Source organism: Desmodus rotundus, chromosome 8 (assembly GCF_022682495.2).
Source record: "Desmodus rotundus isolate HL8 chromosome 8, HLdesRot8A.1, whole genome shotgun sequence".
Taxonomy (NCBI): domain Eukaryota; kingdom Metazoa; phylum Chordata; class Mammalia; order Chiroptera; family Phyllostomidae; genus Desmodus; species Desmodus rotundus.
The window spans coordinates 104,286,804-104,307,735 of NC_071394.1; the positions used below are offsets into that span (position 1 = coordinate 104,286,804).

At 42.6% G+C, this 20,932-nt stretch overlaps 1 protein-coding gene across 3 annotated transcripts in view; it reads right to left on the reverse strand.

The window, feature by feature from the left end:
* EPHB1 (EPH receptor B1) overlaps positions 1-20,932 on the reverse strand; it is a 421,654-nt gene that overhangs the window by 30,384 nt on the left and 370,338 nt on the right. For all 3 annotated transcript variants that reach the window (XM_053930212.1, XM_053930213.1, XM_024565783.4), the window contains one exon: positions 16,668-16,883. In XM_053930212.1, coding sequence (XP_053786187.1) covers positions 16,668-16,883 — 216 coding nt within the window. The remainder of the gene's footprint in view (positions 1-16,667; positions 16,884-20,932) is intronic.

The window sequence follows — 20,932 nt, forward strand, 5'->3', positions numbered from 1 at the left end:
GGAGAGGCGAGCAGCTTGCAACTCATAAACTGAATCCATGGCTTTGAACTTTACGCCTTTTTTCTTTTTATCAAACACCCAGATGGCATGTAGTCTCTAAGTGAGCAATATTAGCAGAAGTCTACATGGATCTTTTCACTGAGATTCTTCTTTTCCTGTTTCCTACTCTCTTACTTTCTCACAAGGAAAGGGATTACTTGAATGTTTCTGTGGGAAGATTAAAATAAAACCCTCAGATCAAATCCTCCCCACACATCCCCCTGTGCAGCCAGAGCATCTGCAGATTGAGCATGCAGCAGAGTGGCCTTTGATCAGCTATCCTCCTGGTCTTTCCCTTCCTCCCTCACTCAGCTCTCTCTTCTCCTCTCCCCCTTACCCTCTGCCTCCCTCTTCTAGTAAACTGCACTGCATGAGAGTTCCTTTGCTGCCTTCAGATTTTTGAATTCAGCTCTCCCAGAGGAAGTGTAAAATGCTCAGCCTTGATAGAGCTGGTTTTGAGCTTCTAGGATCTTTGTTAAATTGCTCTTGCTTCTGTATGCTCTGGGAGGGCTGGATTGAAGGGCTTGGTTTCCCTTTCTGGGATCAACGCCTTTCCTTCTAGAGATTCTCTAGGCACGCAGGCCTCTTTTTGTGAGGAGGTTCTCATTCCCTTCTAGGGCTCCCTAGGCCAAGCCCTCCTGCAGGCCCTATTTGGCTGGGTACTTGGGACAAACACCTCCACCCCCTGTATCAACTTTCCTAACAATTCACAAGACTCCTTAGGACTAAAGGGAGTTTTGCAAAGACTCCCAGCTTCTCAAAGCTGGTCAGGGCTTTCAAAACCTGAGCAGTCCCTTAATGTAACCTCTTATGGTCATAGGTCTTTGAAAGCAATGCTCCTGCAAAGATGCCACCCCAGTGAAGTCCACACTTTGTTGGTTGAGTTCAGTGGGGTGGCATCTTTGTAGGAGCATTGCCTTCAAAGTGTTTTCTTTGTTTTGTTTTAACTTTTTTAATATTTTATGCAGTTAGGTTTCCCTGAATCCTGGGTAAATTCCAGATGCGCATCCAATACCTTCCATATTATGTCTTCATCCTTTATAGTCTGACTGCCCACTCACTTCACATCTGCCCATTGATGGGGATGCAGCCGGTCACTTGGACTTGTGGACCTGTGTGAGTTTGCCGGGGCTACTGTAGCACAGCACCATGAACTGCATGGCTTAATGCAAAATAAGTTTATTGTCTCATAGTTGTGGAGGTTGGACGTCTGAAAGCAATCAGTTAGAAGGGCCATACTCCCTCTGAAACTGGTAAGGGAGAATCCTTCTTTGCATCTTGTAGTTTCTGGTGTTTTCAAGTGATCCTTGATGTTCCTTGGCTTGTAGCTACATCAGCCTAATCTCTGCCTCTGTCATCACGTGGTCGTCTTCTCCCTGTGTTTCTCTGTTTCACTTTCCCTTTCTTTATAAGGACACTAGTGATTGGTTTTAGGGTCCATGCTCATCTAGTATGATCTCATTTTAACTTGATTACATCTTCAAAGACACTATTTCCAAATAAGGGTCATCTTCATCACAGGTACAGGGGTTATGACGTCAACATATATTTTGTGGGAAACACAATTCAGCTGATAACAGGGCTCTTCCAGGGCAAACATACCATGATTTTATTGGCCTGCATACTTTTTTCCCAAAACCAACCAAATCAGCTTGCTTCTATCCAGTGAGCATACCTGGTACTTTGTGGCTTCTTTCCTGCTAACCAGACTATTACTTCTTTCTGGAAACCCTCAGCCTCTGAGCCCTCATAACCTGACACATTTACCCACCACCCATCCATTCATCCTATTAACTCTTCCTGAGTACCTTTTATGTGCCCAGTTTTACCACTTAGTTCATATCCAAACATTTGGGAATCTACTCTATCCCCTTCTCTCACCTCAATTGAAAGTGATCTCTCTTTACTTTAAGCTTAAGGTTTCAGACTTTTATTTATTAAGCACCCAATCTGAAAAATAAGTCTGTATCTTAATAAGTAATTTATAGATACTACTGCTAATCAATATAGTAAATACAAATAAAGTTTAATTTCTTACTCTAACAGAGGTCATCGCCTCTTACACAAAATCATTGTCCCTTGATTAATTGGTTCATTGACCTCTTGACTAACTCTCATTGGAACCTCAATTGAGAAGGTGAAATTTGGCTTGCCATCCTCTGCTATGAGGGCTTCCAACCAGGGGCCCTCACCTTTCCTCACAGGGCTCCTCCTCTAGTCCCTGAGGACTTGCATCTGGATACTTATTTCTGGTTCTTCCTCTCTGCCTATGCCCTGGAGTTCATAGGTTGGAGCAAAGCTACTGTGAGCCCACTTGGGCTACTCACACAGTCCCTACACCTCAATGATGACTCACCCCTACTTGTTTTGTCTCCCAACATCCCCAGGTGCTTGAGCACAAGCTCCCCCAGCACTCTCCTCCCTCCCACTCTGTCCTCTCTGAGGAAGCAGAGTCTGTGTCCAGCTCTGGAACAGTTCCCAGGAGGCACTCATCATACTCATCCCCTAATTAACTCCCTGCCACCTCTGTGTTTCAGCCCAGATATTGCTTCTTCAGAGTCCTTGAAAAATGCTTCTCCATAGCACCTAATAATTGTAATTGCAAAGTTAATTGCATAATTAGTCGTTTAATGCCTACTCCTTTTTTTTTTTTTTTTGCTAGGGAGGAAATGCAAGGAGCTTCTTTACACATACTAGGTGCTCAATAAATGTGTTGGCTGGGAGAATAGCTAGTAGAGGCATTGCATGAGCCCGCCCCAGGGTGGCTGGTCCCCACTACATGATGCTAGGAATGTAGAGAGGAGGAATTTGCCCACCTGCCCCCACACACCAGGCTCAGAGCAGAGACATGTGCTCTCTGAGAAACCTGACCCATGCTTTGCTCCAGGCCTCAGGGCACGAGTGGGCTCAGACTCTGAAATCCCATCCTGATCTCACTCATGCTAATAATACACTGGCCTTACTAATAATAATTATGCTGAGTCTTTTTCAAAAGGGCATTTTCAGTCAGGGCCTGATATCCCTAACTGAGCATCTGGTGACAAAGTGACCCAGGGAGACATAGCAGAGGAAGGAGGAGGCAGAACTGCCTGAAGAATTATTTGAATGGCAGAGCATGGGATAGGTTTGAATTATTCCTCCCTCAACTTAATTAATGCTACAGAAGAATTTCCAGGGGACCAGGACTTCGTTATCCTGGCTGCAATTAAAGGCTCTCCCCCTCTTTCCCTTGCTTGTCTTCATTCCTCTTCACTTTCCCATCCACCCAAGAGATAGCCTATTACCCAAGCTCAATGATTGAAAGAAGAAAGAGAAATCATAATTTGAAAATGGCCTCATGAGGGAAGCCCTGGATCAGAAAGGGAAGGAAAGCACGATTTATATGTAAAAACCATCAGGAACTGTGGGGAGACATAAAGCTGGACCTGGGGTCCCTGGACGGGAAGCAAGCCAACCTTTCCCATTCTGAAGGCTGGAGGTCCCAGACTGAGCTGAAACCTCTCAGGTACAGGGCTCAACCTACTCAGCAGCAACTTCTTGGAGTGGACCTGCCAGGTGCAGATTGAGTGGCCTTGTCCTGAAGCTTGCAGGAAGGATTATCCTTGACACAGTCTCCTGCTTTCTTTGTACCTTTCAAGTACTAAATACACCATAAAAAAAAAAGCCTACAAATAGTTCAGTAGCAGATGAACTCACTTCTCAGTGGTGATGAAAGGAAGAAGCCCAGCCATTACCCTGTACTGACTTAATGTTCGTGCCTGCACATGTCTGTTCCTGGGAAGCCTGTGTGTGTGTATGTGTGTGGATGTATTTCTGTGTGTCCCTGCCTATGCACGTGCATGTATGAGTGTGTACTGTACTGTATATATGCATGTGCTGTGTGTGTGTCGTTGATGGCAACTACCTACTAAAGGCTTTGGAGAAAGTTCACAGAGCCTTCCTGTCCACAAAAGTCCCATGAACCAGTCTGTCCCCTACAAGGGCCGTACCTAGCATTGCTGGTGGGACAGGAAGTCCAGGCAGCCTGGATGAGAGATGGCTGTGCTCCCAGCTCTGCCCTCGGTCCCCTGCTCTTTCAGGGAACAATGGTGCAGGTCTTCTATTCCTCTCCAACGGGGTATCTGACTGTAGCACCCACTCCTCCCATGCAGGTCTGGCTCAGGACTGGGCATGAAGAAGGGGAGGGGCCCCTAAGGCTGGCACTTTGGCCCTCTCCACCTTTTCTCTGTGGCTCCTGTTCTTTGAAAGACTCCCAGGAAAATTCACTGGAGAGAAAAGAACTCTACATCCCAGACACAGGTAACCTCCTTAGGCACCCTGAAAGACATTTTTTTAAGGCTTATTTACTTAGAAAACATGGGGACTAAACAAATGTGATGGAAAAAACCCTCTCTGAGTTCAAACCCCAGTCTACTGGGCCTCCAGTTCACCGATAACCATGATGGTGAAAATGAGTGAGGTGTTCCTTTGCATGTTTTTGATGCTGTCCGCGTAGAAGAATCTCAAGACTGAGGGTGTCCGCAGCATAGAGCCCACACCTGCATTTGTCTCCAGGTCTCTGGGCACCTGCCTGCTCAGTCAGAGGTGAGGCTGGGCCAGAGGCACGGGGGCTCTGGGTCATGCAAAGCATGCTGCTCTGGGCTTGGGGAACAGAGGAGTTGTCAGATGACAGGAATTACACTTTCTCTTCCTGCTTTACAGGATAGACACTCAGTGTCAGACTTACTTTGATATTTGAAAAATAAGGCAATTGACATTTTCTCACAATGCAAGTTTGGAAAGTAGACACATGCCCCCTAATGCAGTTTCAATGCAGCAGTTCTCCAAGTGCGGCTCAGGACTGGTCACGGCAGCGTCGTCATGGTGTTTGTGTGAAACGCACCTTCCTGGCCCCACTTCAGACCTGTGGATCAGAACCTGTGGGGGCGGGGCCCAGAAGTCAGCGCTTTCACAAGCCCTCTAGGTCTTTCTGTGCCCCGTGAAGTGGGAGAACCACAGTTTCAATGGACACAATCATCCCAGTTGCCTTTTCCCCTGCTTTCTCCAGAAAAGTTTTCTTTAAAAGTCTTTCATGATGATCCTGTCATGACGGCCCTCAACTTTCCTGTGTGAATATCAGCTTTCCCTGGGCTTCTGGAGGCTTTCTGCTTTATTGTTTCCTGGTCTGGAGTGACCAGGAACAGGCAGAGAGACAGGATCTTTTTTACCCTTTAGCCTTGAAAGCGTGTAGCTGTGTGTGTCTTGCCACCATGGGGTGTGGATTCTGAGAACCTGGAGAGCACATGAGGCAGCAGCCACAACGATCACGTGAGCCACAGCTAGGGCAGGACTTACACTGGGGCTTGTTTCTACTTCATCACATGGGGTTCACAAAGTCTCACAAACCCCACTGCATGGATGAGGACACTGAAGGCCAAATTTATAGAGCACAGTTTGAATCCAAGCCCTGCATTCTTCCTGCCATGTTCAAAGAAGAATCTTGCCACACTAGAGAGGGAGAGAGCTCTAGAGAGGATCTTTTCACCCCTTCCAAGCCCGCACGGCTGAAGACAGGGCTCCAATGGGCAGCATAATATCATGGAATAAAGGTTAAATTTTTGTGAAAGAAAAAGCCCTACAGATGTCAGCATGGATAATCTTAGCTACAATGGATGCTCTCTCCTGGGAATACAGTGAGAATGGAGGCTGTGGCTGAGACAACAACGTATGGGAATAATGCCTCCACAGTGACCGGGGATGACCAACATTCATCCCAGGGGAACAGAGCCTCTGCAGAGCACATGAGGGCCGTGCCTCATTTCCCCCAACAGGTTCTGGATGAGCCATGGGGCCAGGTGCTCACAGAGATCACCCTTGGGGAGAGGCTGTCCCTTGTCTCACAGGGAGGATGGACCACCCATGCTCAGTGCCACAGAGATCAGTGCAGAAAAGAGTCTGACTCGTATGGAGCAGGTTCTATACCCCATCTGAGCTGAGCTTTCCCTGGGCTTGTCTAAGGAGTCAATGTGGAAAGTGAGGGACTGCAACAGGCAGCTTAGCATGTGAGGAAGAGCTGGCAAAGGCACCAAGATCAAGGAAGGACAAGGGTGCAGCTGGTGAATAGCCTGAGAAGATGGTTTCTGCTTCCCACAAGGAGGGGCAGGTGCCTAAGAAACAGCTCTGTCTGAGGTTCACAGAGGGAGCAGAGCAGGGCAGAGAGGGTCAGCAGACATTAGAAGAGAGAAAGCAAGGAACAGGAGGAACTGGTGGGCTTAGAAGGAAGGGAGCTTCAGAAGTGGCAGAAACCAAGGGTGGGGAGGAGCAGGGGACAAGAGAGGAGAGGAAGGAGCAGTAGAAGGAGCAAAGGGGATCAGAGGCACCTTGGACATGGAGTGCAGTTCATGATAAAACAGGGAGGCCTGCAGGGCACAGGGCTGAGGGAAGGCATGGAGCAAGGCTAGAGACTCCTCTGAGATAGCCTGGACCCTGAAGGATGGCGAAGTTGACACTACTTTAGCAGAAGGAACCTGGCTGAATATGAAGAAGGGAAGATTTTGCTCACAGAGAGACTGGATGGGACCTCTTCCTACTGATCTGAAGCGAAGGTAAGCCATGCTAGAACAGAGCTTTGACTAAACCAGCAGAAAGCTTCCACCCAGAGAAGATTTATGGGGTCCAGTCCACCAATGAGACCAGGTAAAAGGTGAATTTCAGGTTTGTAAATGTGTACGTGAGACCCTAATATAGAGTTAATGAGAGATGTGGTACCTTTCTTAGTATGTGTGTGCCTGTGTTTTCCTCTTGATAACAGGAGACAGGACCAGTGATAAGCAGATGTGACCTGTGCAGTCAAAGGTTGAGAACTGGTCTGTGATACAAGCATTGTGTAATGGACTGAATGCTCTCATCTTCCCAAAATTTATATGCTGAATCCTTAACCCCCTGTGTGATAGTATTCGGAGGTAGGATCTTTAAGATGTAATTAGGTTTAGATGAGGTCATGAGGGTGACATCCTCGTGATGGATTAGTGTCCTTCTAGGAAAAAGAGAGACCAGAGCTCTCTTTCTCTCTCTGCCTTGTGAGGACACAGTGAGGAGGTGGCCGTCTATAAGCCACTAAGAAGGTTCTCACTGGACACTAAATCTGTCAGCACCTTGATCTTGGACCTTTCAGTCTCCATAATTGTGAGAAATAAATCTGCTGTTTAAGCCCCTCAGTCTTCGGTGTTTTGTTTCAGCTGCCTGAGTAAACTAAGACACATGGGAATGCTAATTTGAATACCCATAACAGTATTCAGGAATATACCTGCCAAAAAGAAAGTTGTGTAAATCGTACAGGCGTTAGAGCCCAGTCCAGCTCATTTATCTCTCCCTCTTAAAGGATGGGAATGTTAAGAGCACTTCAGACCTGCTCCCTAGTTTAGTGGGTGTATTCCAATCACAAGAAAGCACAAAGGAACAACTTTGATCTGTTCTTTGTTCCAGGAGCCTGGTGGGAAGGAAATGCTCCTGGAGCAAGAAAGAGCAATTTAAAACAGAGAAAAGAGACCTGGGCAAAAGTGTGGTGGAGAAGACAGAATAAGCGATGAAGCCTGAAAGTCTACTAGGAAAGACTAGAAAACTTTCATGGCTATTAATGATGTCTTCACTTATTAAGTAAAACAAGCTGTACTAGAAGGTGACGGTGCTAAAAAAAAACCAAACAAACTGCATGAAACAGGGGTATTAACACAGAGTAGAGTGGTTTTGAGAACTGTTTTATGGAACTGTTGATTGAGGATAATAAGCTGAGGTTCCACTTTTGGCTGGAGCAGTGTGATTCTAACAAATCTCCGGCAAATAACAAAATAGTGTACAGGAGAAGAGAAAAGAAGAGAAAAAAGTGAGAGGAAAGAAAATAAAGGAAAAACTACCTGAGGATTCCAGAAACTGAACAGCAAGAGGTCAGTTTTACCTTTCACAGTTTTTCCCAAAGGGCCATTTCTCTAAGTCTGCCCTTTGGCTAAAGCTCTAATTTAAAAACTCATCCTTTTTCTGGCTAGAGGAAGCAAGACAAGGAGTCCAGGATAATCAGAGCTGCTGCAGAGTTGGGGAAGAATCCCTGGAAATGAGAGAGCCAGGGAAAGGAAGTCCCATATTCTAGGTATAAACTTTTCCAAGTTCTCTGGCTGATGCTTGAACCAAGCATGTATAATAGAGACTGAATACCACAGAACCTGAAATTATGAACTGTTGCCCACTGCAGACAGGACACAGTCTGCAGGTTGAGTCTAACTAACCAAGTTAACATCCTGCTAAATCAAGAGCATCAACACTATTGAGTAGTGTTAACGGCCTACAGTCTCTACATGATGACATTCATAATGTACATAATACAAAACTACTAGACATAAAGAACCAGGGAAATGTGATCCACTTTTATGGGGGAAATAACATGCCAACTCAGGATGACCCAAACTTTAAAGCAGCTATTATATTTATGCTTAATGAAATAAACAAATATATGCTCATGATGAATGAAAAGATAAGGCATCTCAGCTAAGAAATAGAAAGTATAAAATAAAAATTACTAAGAAGGGCAAATGAAATAATCAGTGAACTTAAAGGCAGATCTGAGAAAGAGAAAAAATTGGGGAAAATAATAAACAGAGCTTTGAGACCCTGTGGGACAATTTTACAAGTTCTGCGTATAGGTAATTGTATCCCCAGAAGTGGAAAAGTGACTGGAGATAATGTTCGAAGAATTGTGGCTGAAAACTTCCCAACTAATAGTGAGACATGAATTTACAGATTTAAGATTAGATAATCTCAAACAGGATAAATTTTGTGGGAAAAAGTATGTCTAGGAACATCATAGTCAAGGTAAAAACCAAAGATAATGAGAAATCTTGAAAAATACTAGAGGAAATCACAGTACATATACAGCAGAACAATGTTTTAAACAACTGTGGGATTTCTTACCAGAAACCAAGACAACCAGAAGACAATGAACAATGTCTTTAAAGTGCTGAAAGACAAAAAACGATTAACCTGGAATTATATATCCAGCAAAAGATTTCTTGCAGGAATAAATGCAAAATGTAGACATTTCTCCAGTAAAGGAAAACTAAAAGAATTTAATGCCAGAAAGTCTGCATTACAAGAAATGTAAAAGAAGTTCTTCAGACTGAAGGAATGATACCAGAGGGAAGCTTGGATCATCAGAAATGAATGAAGGGCAAGAGAAATGGGAACTATTTTGAGTTAATATAAAATATTTTCCTCCTAGTATCTTAAAGGTACATATGACTGTTTAAAGGAAAAATTGTGAGATTGTCTTGTGGTGCTTTTAATGTAGTAGGTGTAATGTATATAACAATTATAATGTGAAGGGCAGCAGAGATGGGGGTAGTAAATGAACTTACATGTTTTGATTATATTGTTATTTTTACATTGTACTTAATAGGGTAGGCACAATATTAACCCTAAGTAAACTGTGAAAAATTAAAAAAAATCATATGTGTAGATTCTAGAGTAACCATGAAAAAATGTAAAGACAGAGCTGAAAACCAATATACAGATGAAAGTTAATAACTCGCCCTCCTCTGCCTGAAAATGGGGTTGGGGAGTTGCAATATTGCCTGGCCTCTGTGAGAATCACGCAAAGGCCAGCAGAGTCAGTTGGCAAAGATATCAACTGATTTGGACTCTAAAGACAATACTTTGCCGGACCTTTGGGAGAAAAGGGGGGGAAAAGAAAGACAGAGAAACAGCCTTTCTGGGACATCACAAATGACCGAAGTCGGGTAAGGGGTCCATCATGCTGTGGGGCCAGAGAGGGAGCCACAGCACCCTGGGCACTGGACTCAAAGCCTGGAGACCTGGACTGAAGGACCAAAGCTGCTCTGACAAGCTAAGTGACCTCGAGTAACTCCTCGTTTGACCACTCTGGTCCTCAGATCCTTCATTTGCAAAATGGGGGGGGTAGGATTTAAAGTAAATTCTCAGTAATTGCTTCTCTGGAGGAAAAGAACAATTGGACTTCCATGCCCCCTACTTTTGGATTGGTGAATGTCACGCTCCCACACTCAGAATGATGCCCTCTGCCCACTCTGCTCTCTCCCAAGTCATTACTTTTATACACAGTTTTAATTCCTGTCTTTATGCTAATAACTCCTAAATATACATCTTCATTTGAACTTCTCCATGCTTCAAAGACATATACTTATCAGCTTTACTTAGATATCCTACCAACATATAAACATCAAAGTGTTCTAAACAAGTCTTTCAAAATGACGCAGGTATCAAAATTGCCTGGGAAATTTTGATAACAATGCGAAGGCCTAGATCCTCCTCGATTTCAATGAGTCTATGTGCTCCTTATCAGCTCTCCAGGTAAATCTGATACCCATCAAAGTCTGAGAAACACATTCTAAACTAAATTTACAATCTATTCCCAACCCTTTGACTCCTCCAAGCAGTTCCTTTCCAGATCCCCACTCTCAGAAAATGGCACCCTCATCCATACAGAGGCACAGATCAGACACCAGATACCATCCTCAGACTTCCGTCACCTTCACCTCTAAGCATCATTTACTATCAAGTCCTTTTCTTGTTGCTCCCCTGATCCCTCTGAGCTTCATTTACCCCCATCACCCCATAGCCTCCTGATGCTTCTTGTTGCTGCTACTGTCAACTCTCTCTCACACCCATCCTCCAAACTGCAGCCGGGGTAAATGTTTATGCCATATATAAGTTTTAAAGACAGTTCATATATACATATATGTATACATGTACATATACATATATCTGTGTGTATGTATACATATACAATGACAGTTTCAAATTTATAGAAACGTTGCAAGAATGTCTGTACACTCTTTGTCCAGATAACTTATTCCAACTCTCAACAATTGTCCCAGAAATGGCCTCTTAATCCCTAGTTGGTTATCAGACCTCCCTATCCCCTTCAATCTGGAGCAAATGCTCAGTCTCCTTGACTTTCATGACCTTGGAATTTTTAAAAATCATAGGCCAAGTGTTTAATAGAATGTACCTCAATTTTAGTTAATCTGATATTTCCTCATGATGAGACCCAGGTTAGAACATTTTGAACAGAGTATCTTAAATGTTATGTTCTTTTCATTGCATCCTATCAAGTGTCACTCAATGTCTGTTTGTCCTGTTGCTGGCGTGAAATTTATTCACTTGATTCAGATGGCGTTGCCAAATTTCTTTGTGAAGTTACTTTCTCTCCTTTTGTAATAAATATTTTTTAGGGAGAACACTACGTAAAATCCTGTTTGTCTTCCAGATTTCATCCTAAGTCTTAGCATCCATTGCTATTTCTTAACTTAATCTGATGGTCACCAAATAGCAATTTTCTAATAATATAATTTTTCTAGGATTGAGAAAGCTTTCTCTTCTATTAACACATCTATTGATTTATATTCCTTAGTGTGGATGACATAGTTCCTACCTTATTCAGTAGGTTATAAACTGATACTATCATATATATTTTGAGCCTCAAATTATCCCATGTTTGGACATTAAGAGGCCCTTCAAGCTGGATATGGTTTTTAGATATGTTCCCATCATTCTTTGAGTACTTTCTTACCTTCTGGAACAAAAAAGACTTGCCAGCTTATTTTGTACTTTCTCCGCCAGTCCTTAGAAAAGGCCATTTCTCTAATGAGTCTTGGTTGCTTTTAGTGTAAAAGAATATATAGAATCCCAGATCTGATTCCAGGTGCCAGGTATACTCTTTGCTACCCAAATGTCATTGTTTTGAGGCATTCTCATCCTATATTTATTTCTCTCTCTTTTATATGTTGAAAGCCACAAGTACATACCATTACCTCCAATTCCAATCCAGCACTATACAATTCATTCCAGCTTTCATATTTCCATATGTGTATGTTACCTCCAATGTATTTGTCAATGTCCCTGTATATAGCTGGTTTTCTAATCTTGCTGAGCTGCCAGCCCCCTCACATGCAGGTCTTGATCCTTGCTAGGGCTTGCTCCCCTTTCTCAGAATATCTACTTTGATTGGGCCTGCCAAATCATTTTTTGGTGAAAAAAAGAAGAAAGCCAAGAAAGTATTTTTTTTGTTTTGTCTTTAAAGAAAGGAAGGGAAGAGATTGGAAGGAAAAGGCAAGAGAAAGGCCAGGTTATTTTTCTAAAATGAAAATCCATCACCTTTGGGTTGTGTGTGCACCTGTGCGTGTGTGCACACATCTGGAGCCCTTAAATGGCTTCCATTGCCCTCAGGCTGTAGATTTCAGCGCAGGGGTCTAGGAGGCCCTGCACAATGAAATTGCTGTTGACCACCTTGGTCACTTCCCCCCTTTCTCCAAAAGCCAAGTAAAAAGGTTTTCTCTCAGCTGCTCTAAAAGTCCATTACCTTCCTCGCCACAGGCTCTTTGTACATGCTGTTCGTGTCTCTTAATGCTCTACCCATCCCATCACTTGGGCGACTTACTGTTAAAATCTCTTTTACAGCACCATCTTTGCCTCTGGAAGCCCTCCTTAATTCTCTTAGATATAGTCTGATTATTTTGTTATGTATTGTTTTATTCACACTCTCACAGAACACTCTGGTCTTATCTCAACGGGTAATTGTGAGCTTATTTGTATACATGTCTGTTTAATATGCTCTTTCCTCATTAAATTGTGATGTGAGGATAGTAACTATGCCTCCTTTTGATCAATACTGAGCCCCAAGCCCTGGCTCAGTATTGGTACATAGTAGATGCTCAATAAGTAGTTTTCTCATGTGAATAATTTGTATTTTTAGAAACATAAGTTGTTTAATCAGCAAACATGAAAAAATTTTCTATTTTACATAAAAGGCAAACCATGGAGGAATAATATGATACATATGGGCAGGCAGATGAACTGAGAAAGCTCTTGGATCTAGGGGTTTATAAGCTTTATCATTTAGAAGAAACACAAAAACCATAACAAATGATTCAAATAATATATATAGGAAAATAATGTGGGGAGTTTTTACCTAAGAAAATTTTATATAAGGCATATACAAATTGCATATTTGGCTCACATCATTACATAGGTGATTCAGGGTCATTAAAATGTTAGTTCTTCCAAAGGTAGAATGGAATTCCATTTAAAATCCAAAGGTTACTGTATATGTATGTGTGCATGTTTTAAAATTGGACAAAGTGATTTTAAATTGCACTTGAAACAAAATGTATTTGAGAAGAGCCAAGAAAGTTTTTTTAAAAAGAAGAATGAAGGATAACTTACTTTACCCAAATAGTAAAACCCTTGCTAAAATTATTAAAATCAGAACTAAACAGATTGTGAAACTCTTGCTGAAGTTAATAATCAGAACAATATGGTTGGGCATAAGAATCAATAAATGGAGAAGAATTAAAAATCAAAGCATAGTTCATATAACAAACATATGACAAAGATGACATGTGATTCAATAAAAAATGGATAATGTATTTAATATGTGGTACTGGCATAATTATCTATTCATCTGGATAAAAACAGGATAATATTTGTCCTAATACATATTCAAAAAGAAATTTGAGAATAGCACTTGCATCTGTCAACAAGAGAATGGATAAATGAGCAGTATAATACTACAATAAGTAGGAACAAATTAGTGCTACACAAATATGAATGGATCTCACACACAGAATGCCAAGTTAAGGCAGTCAGACACAAAGCACCCTACACAGTGGGATTCCACTTAAGTGAAGTTCTAGAACAGGCAGAACAAACCTATGGTTGAAACAAAACCCAGAACAGTGGTTGCCTCTGCATGTGAGGTGGGGGTAGGAAGTGACTGGGAAGGGACATGAGGGAACTTCCTGGTGTGAAACAATATTCTGTATCTTGATAGGAGTTTGCATTACTGAGTTGTAGGTATTTACTGAAACTCTAAATGTATACTTAATATTCATGCATTTTGTATATGAAAATTTTACCTTAAGCAAAAAAAAACCCAACTATAAACAAATACTTTAGTTAAAGACATGTAAGGAGAAGTGTTTAGGGGTGATAGGTACTGATGTCTGCAACTTACCTGGAAATGCGCCAACAAAATAGGGTGGAGTGATAAATGGACTCTAGAATCTAGGTGGTGGAAAATGGCTGTCCTCTGTAAAATTCTATCACGTTTTCTGCATGCTTTAAAATTTTCAAAATAAAATCTTGACAAGAATAAATAAATTTCAGGAATATTAAATATTTACATATAGAACACTCCCCAATAATACAGGAAACTTTAAAAAGCATATTATATACTTGGAGTGAAGAGAACTTTTAAAACAAAGCAGAAAATCCAAAAAGACATAGAGGAAAAAAATAGATCTGGGCTACATGAATATTGACCGCTTTTGGAAGCCAAAGTATATCATAAAAAATATCAAACAACTAACAGGTGGGGGAGGGGAAACTGATTGTATCATATATGGCTAACAAAGGATTAATATCCCTACTATAAAACCACTTGTAAATTTCTAAAATGCCAACAAATAGCCCTGGCCATGGAGCTCAGTTGGCTAGTGTGTCATCCTCATACACCAAGGTTGCAGGTTCAATCCCCAGTCATGGCATATACAAGCATCAACCAGTGAATACACAAACAAGTAAAACAACAAATTGATGTTTCTTTCTTTCTCTCTAAAATCAATAATTAAAAAGGAAAAAAAAGAGCAAATAACCTGATAGAAAAGTAGGTAAAAACATGTATAGATAATTAATGGAAGAAGAAACATGAGTGCCAATAACTGTGCAAAAAGGCACTGATGTCGGCAAATTTTTAATATTTTTAATATTTTTAATTTTTAATTTTTTAATTTTTATTCAGTTACAATTGTCTGCATTTTCTCCCCATCCCTCCACCCCACCCCAGCCAGTCCCACCTCCCTCCCCCACCTGTACCCTCCCCCTTGATTTTGTCCTTATGTCCTTTATAGTAGCTCCTATAGACCCCTCTCCCCATTATCCCCTCCCGACTCCCCTCTGGCTATTGTTACATTGTTCTTAATTTTGTGCCCATCAGCAAATGAGTGGATCCAAAAACTATGGTACATTTACACAATGGAATTCTACGCAGCAGAGAGAAAGAAGCAGCTTATACCCTTTGCAGTGGCATGGATGGAACTGGATTGGCAAATTTTTAAAGACTGATCCCTTCCAGCACTGGCAAAGATGTTGGAAGACTGGTACCACACACTTCTGGTAGGGTGTGAATGTTTATGAATGTGAGACACAGAATAATAGGTATAGCATGATTCCATTTTTATAAAACCCAAATTTCCAAATTTTTGAACAAAGTGTTAAAATGGATGCTTCAGGACAGGGGTTGGTAAACAAACTATGGCCTGAGTGACACAGCAGGCTAGTTACCTGGCTCTTCACAATGTATGAGCTAAGAACAGTGTTTTTACCTTTTTAAAGGGTTACATTTTAAACAGTTGTATAATTTTCTGCATAAGGGCCTCATTTTGCCTCTCAGCCAGCAAAGCTTAAAATATTTACCGTATTTTTCGGACTATAAGATGCATCGAACCATAAGATGCACCTAGGTTTTAGAGGAGGAAAACAGGAAAAATACCCCACTCCATAGCCGCACCCCCCCAAACCAGGTAAGCTACATTTGTACTATAAGACGCACTACCATTTCCCCCCCAAATTAGGCAGGGAAAAGTGTGTCTTATAGTCTGAAAAATACAGTACTCTACAGTAATGTAGATTTGTAGGTGTCCTTTTCCTGTTATTTCTCTGTATTGCTTTCATTTTTATAATAATAATAATAACTTGGCAAGTTTAAAGAACACAGCTAGATTGGTAGGGGGATGCTGTTGGGAATGGACGTAAGAAGATAAGAGGAAACCAGGAGGACTAGTTGGAAGCTACCGGTCCAGGTGAAAGAGAATGGTACTTTGGAGTAGGGTGGGGACAGAGAGATGAAAACAAAGGGACAGATTTTACGAGAACCTGTAGGAGCTGCTGAGGGATTGAACATGAGTGATGAGGCATACAGAAAAATCAAGGCTGACTCCTAGGTTTCAGTCATTGGTTGTGGAGCAACCACTGAGCTGGAGAGAGTGGGGAAGGGAAACCAGAGCGTCAATCAAGTGCTCTATTTTGGACCTGCGAAAGTTAACTAGGCAGTTAGACATAGATGATTAGAGCTGCCTGGGAAGTGGAGGGGGTGGCAGAGCAGGCAAAACCAATGTAAGAGAACTCATCATGTGGCTGTACTTAAAGCTATCTGGAAGCAACAGAAAAGGAGAAGAGAAGGAGACCAAGTGTCTACCTGGTGACACAGTGTCAACCTAACTAGAGCCTGTTTCCTGCTGACAGTTGTCTCTGGTGCCACTGTCCAACTGTTCAGATTCCCCAAAATCATCCGTTCCAAACATCCTCTTCCCATTGGGTAAGAAACACCATTGCTTCAGAATAGATACTGACCCTGCCTCACAGCCTGTGCCCAAATGTTTGCCTGCACAGCCAGCTGCTATCGTTTCTGCCAGGTGGATATTTCTCCTACCACCTGGCTCCCCCAGGAGAGAGGTGAGTTCAGGTCCAGTCCTTCTGAGTAGGTCCCTGCCCTGGGTCCACAGACATGTTTCAGCCACCTTTTTCTCATGCCATGCTTTCACCTGAGAATACCAAGAAGGACTCACCAAGGAGCTAGTGTAGGTGGGGTCTGAGGTGTCATCCTGGAGGTAGCGGGAAAGGCCAAAGTCGGACACCTTACAGACCAGGTTACTGTTGACCAGAATGTTCCTAGCAGCCAGGTCCCGGTGCACGTAGTTCATCTCGGCCAGGTACTTCATGCCAGCAGCAATGCCCCTGAGCATCCCCACCAGCTGGATCACCGTGAACTGTCCATCATTTTGCTGTAATAAGACACAAGGGGCATCAGGATCAAGATGCGCTTCAGTGGTTAAGCAAGAGCCGAAGCGCCACAGCCCTGCCACTTGTCAGCCTCTCAGCGCTGGGCGGATGCTCACTGCCCCCTCCCTCCCCTACTTCCATCCTCATCCCTCTCCTTAAATGTTCTGCTCTCTTCCCCTTGCCAAGCCCTGTCAATTTCATCTCCAAATTACATCACAAACCCATCCACTCCTCTCCATCTCCACTGCCACCACACTAACCAAGTCATTGTCATCCATCACCTATAACAGCCACCGTGCACTGTGCATCCATTCTCTACCCTGTAGCTAGAGCCATCTTTGTAAGACATAAATCAGGGCACGTCACTCTCTGGCTTAAAGCTCTCTAATAGCTTCCCATTGTGTTAAGGTGAAGCTCCAAACTCCTTAGCATGGCCCACGAGACCCCCAGGGATCAGCTAGTGCCTCACCTTATGCCAGTGTACCCCTCATGCCTGTGTTAAAGCCACAGTGGCTGTCGACCTTTCAATCTTTTTCCAAGCCAGGCTCTTCCTTCCTTAGGTCCTTTACACATGCCATTCCCTCTGTTGTTACCCCACAATCAACACCTACCTGCCTTTCAGTGTTCTCCAGAGAGGGTGTCTCTGTAACTAGTTCCCTTCCTCAAATATATTTAGTACTTTCTTACTATCTTTCACTTTTCTTTTCTTCCTAGCAAATGTCACAACTTTTAGTTTGTGTGTGTGTGTGTGTGTGTGTGTGTGTGTCTATCTCTGCTGCTTGACTCTAAGCAATTTGAGCATTAGAACCCTTCCTCTTGTGGTCACCACTGTAGTAGAGGGCTTTAATGTAATAGGTAGACAAAGCTCAATAAACATGTGCTGAATGAATGACTGATACATTGCTCCCTGTTTCCAGAATTAAATACTAAAGTATCTCCCTTGGGTACTCCCAGGCTCTGACACTGGAATAACCATGCCAGCCCCATAGGGATTGCTAGGGCAGAAATACACACACAGTGCCTGGCACATGGACCCCCTCCTAGTGAACGAGAGCTGTTGCCGCTCCTCCTCATGCCAACCTTCAGTGCTGTCCTCTCTCCAATCATCAGTGGGATCAGTTTCTTGGGTGGATGCCCTCATCAATGGTCAGATGACAACTCTTCAGTGAGTGAATCTGTGCCATCCTCCTGTCTCCTCAAAGCCCCTGGGTCTTAGCTGTGCCCATACTGGTTAAATAAGTGAACCCTGGGTTACATTGCTAAGAATACATTTTCCCATCTAGTCCAGCCACAGCTGCTCCCCAAAGGGCTATGAGTTGTATTCTGTAAGTAGAGCATGGCTCAGGCATCAAAATGCTTGGACTGGGGGAGAGGTGGAAGGAGACAGACCCCTAGGGTCCAGTCTAGTAACCTGAACACAGGCCCTGAGCAAGGCAGTCACTCCTCTGCCCCAGTGTCCTCATGCAAAATGCAGGAAGCATAAACAGTGTGCGAAGCTCCCATTTATTGATCACATACCCTATGTGAGATGGTACACAAGGCACTCGCATGCACTACCTCACTTAAATATGTGTGGGACACATCATTTACACACGGGCTCCTGCAGACGCATTTCCTATGCAAAACTAAGTATGAAAAAGTAGAAGAGCTCTTATAAAACTACCCTGTTTATTAGAGGAAACCCCAACAATCAAAAAGTCTAACAATGCCAGAATGAATTGTTGAAGACTTCCTCATGCAAGATGGCAAGCCTGGGTCTTTGTTCACCAGGGTTATGCCCCTTGATAAGTTGAAGGACTAGAGCAAACTGATGCTCCCTGCACTGCTTCCTGAGGGCCCTGCCAGAATAGGACCCCAAACACACTAACCTTGACATACCCCACATTCCAGGCTGTTTCTAACTCAAAACTTAACTACCAGCCCAGAATGCTTCTTCCGCACTATTTTCTTCTGAGTCCAAAAAACAGTGAAGAGCTGCTTTTTAGAAACTTGGACTGTTTTTTTTCCAGCACACGGTGCCCATGTACAAGAGCTGGATGTGCTGTGAGTGATGCAAATTTTCCTTCTTACTAATGAAATTTAGTCAACACCTCCTCAAGAAGTTAGCCAGGCTACCACCATTCCTCTTCACTAAGTAGCTCTCTGGGGATCTGCCTCCTCAGAAAGCTCTCATGCACCTTCTGTCTATTATAAACTGTATTCTCACTCAGCCTGAACTCACAGGGTCATACGTTTTCAATTCAGGTTGTTACTTCCTCTCCACGCATGTAGACAACACTGCCGTTGAAAACGAATGTCTCCCTAAAGAAGCCAGCTTGTATATAGATGTTGGGGGAGGCCCTGGTGGTGGCGGTAAACAGTTTTGAGAAGAGAATGTTGAAAGCATGTGCAGTAACTTGTCTATGTTTACACATTAAGTCACTTAAGTCTTCATAGGCCTGCTTTATGATCTAATTTGTTTTAAAATTTAGATCAGTCATTCTTAGAGTTTCTGGGGTCAACAAGGGCCCATAAATAGCTAAAACTCAAGGTTTTATAGCCAGACAGACCCAGGTTGGATCCAGGGTCTGCCACTCACTGGCTGCATGCTCTTGGTCAAGTCATTTAACCTCTGGAGCAGTGATTTCCACATCTGTAAAATAAGAACATAGTGCCCATAGTGTCCATATTTCATAGGATTTTGGTGAGGTTAAATGAGATGATAAATGTAAAAGGTCTTAGCTCAGTGCCTAGTAAACATGAAGGCAGCAGCAATGGCTGCTGGTATTATCAGCAAGGCCAAAGTGTCACACAAATTAGCTCTCCCATGTACCTGGGGTGCACAGTGAGAGAGACTGAGGACACCTGGGGCCAGAACTGTGGGTTCAAGGTGTGTGTGGGAGATATCCTAGGACCATTGCCCTTGGAGAACCTAGTTCACAGGCCATTCTGAGCTCAACAGGTTGGCATGTGATAGCTTCTCCCTCCAACTGTTGTAGCATATGATTGGAAACCAATGATGCAAGCCTGAAGTTTGGATCAATTAATCAATAAACACTGACTTCTTCCTTTACTTGACTTTTGAATGGCAAGTCATACTTCATAGATATGTTCTAATCCTTAAAATTGGTTCTGTGAAAGGCAGGCCATAATATATTGTTTTTATAGAGAAGATAAATTAAGTCCAGAAAGTTTAAGTGATCAGCCTTCAATCACTCCATGTGGTTTTGGCTTATAACAAGACTCTATGTCCAGAACAGCAAATTATGTCTCTACTGGCATTCCATCTCTGATCAATTGGTAATGGCTGTCTCAAATGCTGGGTGGAGAATAAAGCTGTGTCTAAGCTTCACAGGAAAAGAAGCCATGATTGATTAATGGTGTCTGCCCCGGCCATGGAAACAGAAAGTAGAGACATCTCTACCACATATATGCTCTACTTATCTGACTCGTTTTAACTGCAGTGCCTTTTCCATTGGAATATGCGGACTTTGTGAAGGCTAATTCATTTTCTTTGGGATCTTCAGGGTAATCACATATCATGACAAGACAGGATCATGCTTGTTGAGTTCATAATCTTGGTGAAATTTAAAGATATAAGCATATTAAGATTTTCTGGAATGTTCAACTGTTTTATGTTCATTTCATTGGTATAACATCCCAGGAAGAATGTCCAGGGATGTGAACATTAGCATATAAAAATAAACAAGATTAGAAAAAGAGGGAGGTTTCTTAGTGACTTTGGGAAAAGATCTGCCACGCTGAGCACATGGTAAAAACACAGCACACAGAAGAAATACAGCCTAGGTGAAGTGATTTAAACTTTCTTCCCTTCATGAAGTGCTTTCTGCTGAAATTGCTTTTCTTCAAATTCACTGAAGCTACTTGCTGGCCCTTTTATTAGACAGGAAGGATTTAGGTATTTCAACTTTCATTGACAAATCCACTTCAGGAAATGAAACCCTTATTTGATTTGTTTGAAGAGAATGAATCATAGATTTTTTTTAACTGAAAGGGACCTTTCAAGATCATCCAGCTCAATGCCTTTAGTTTATAGATTGGGAAATTGAGT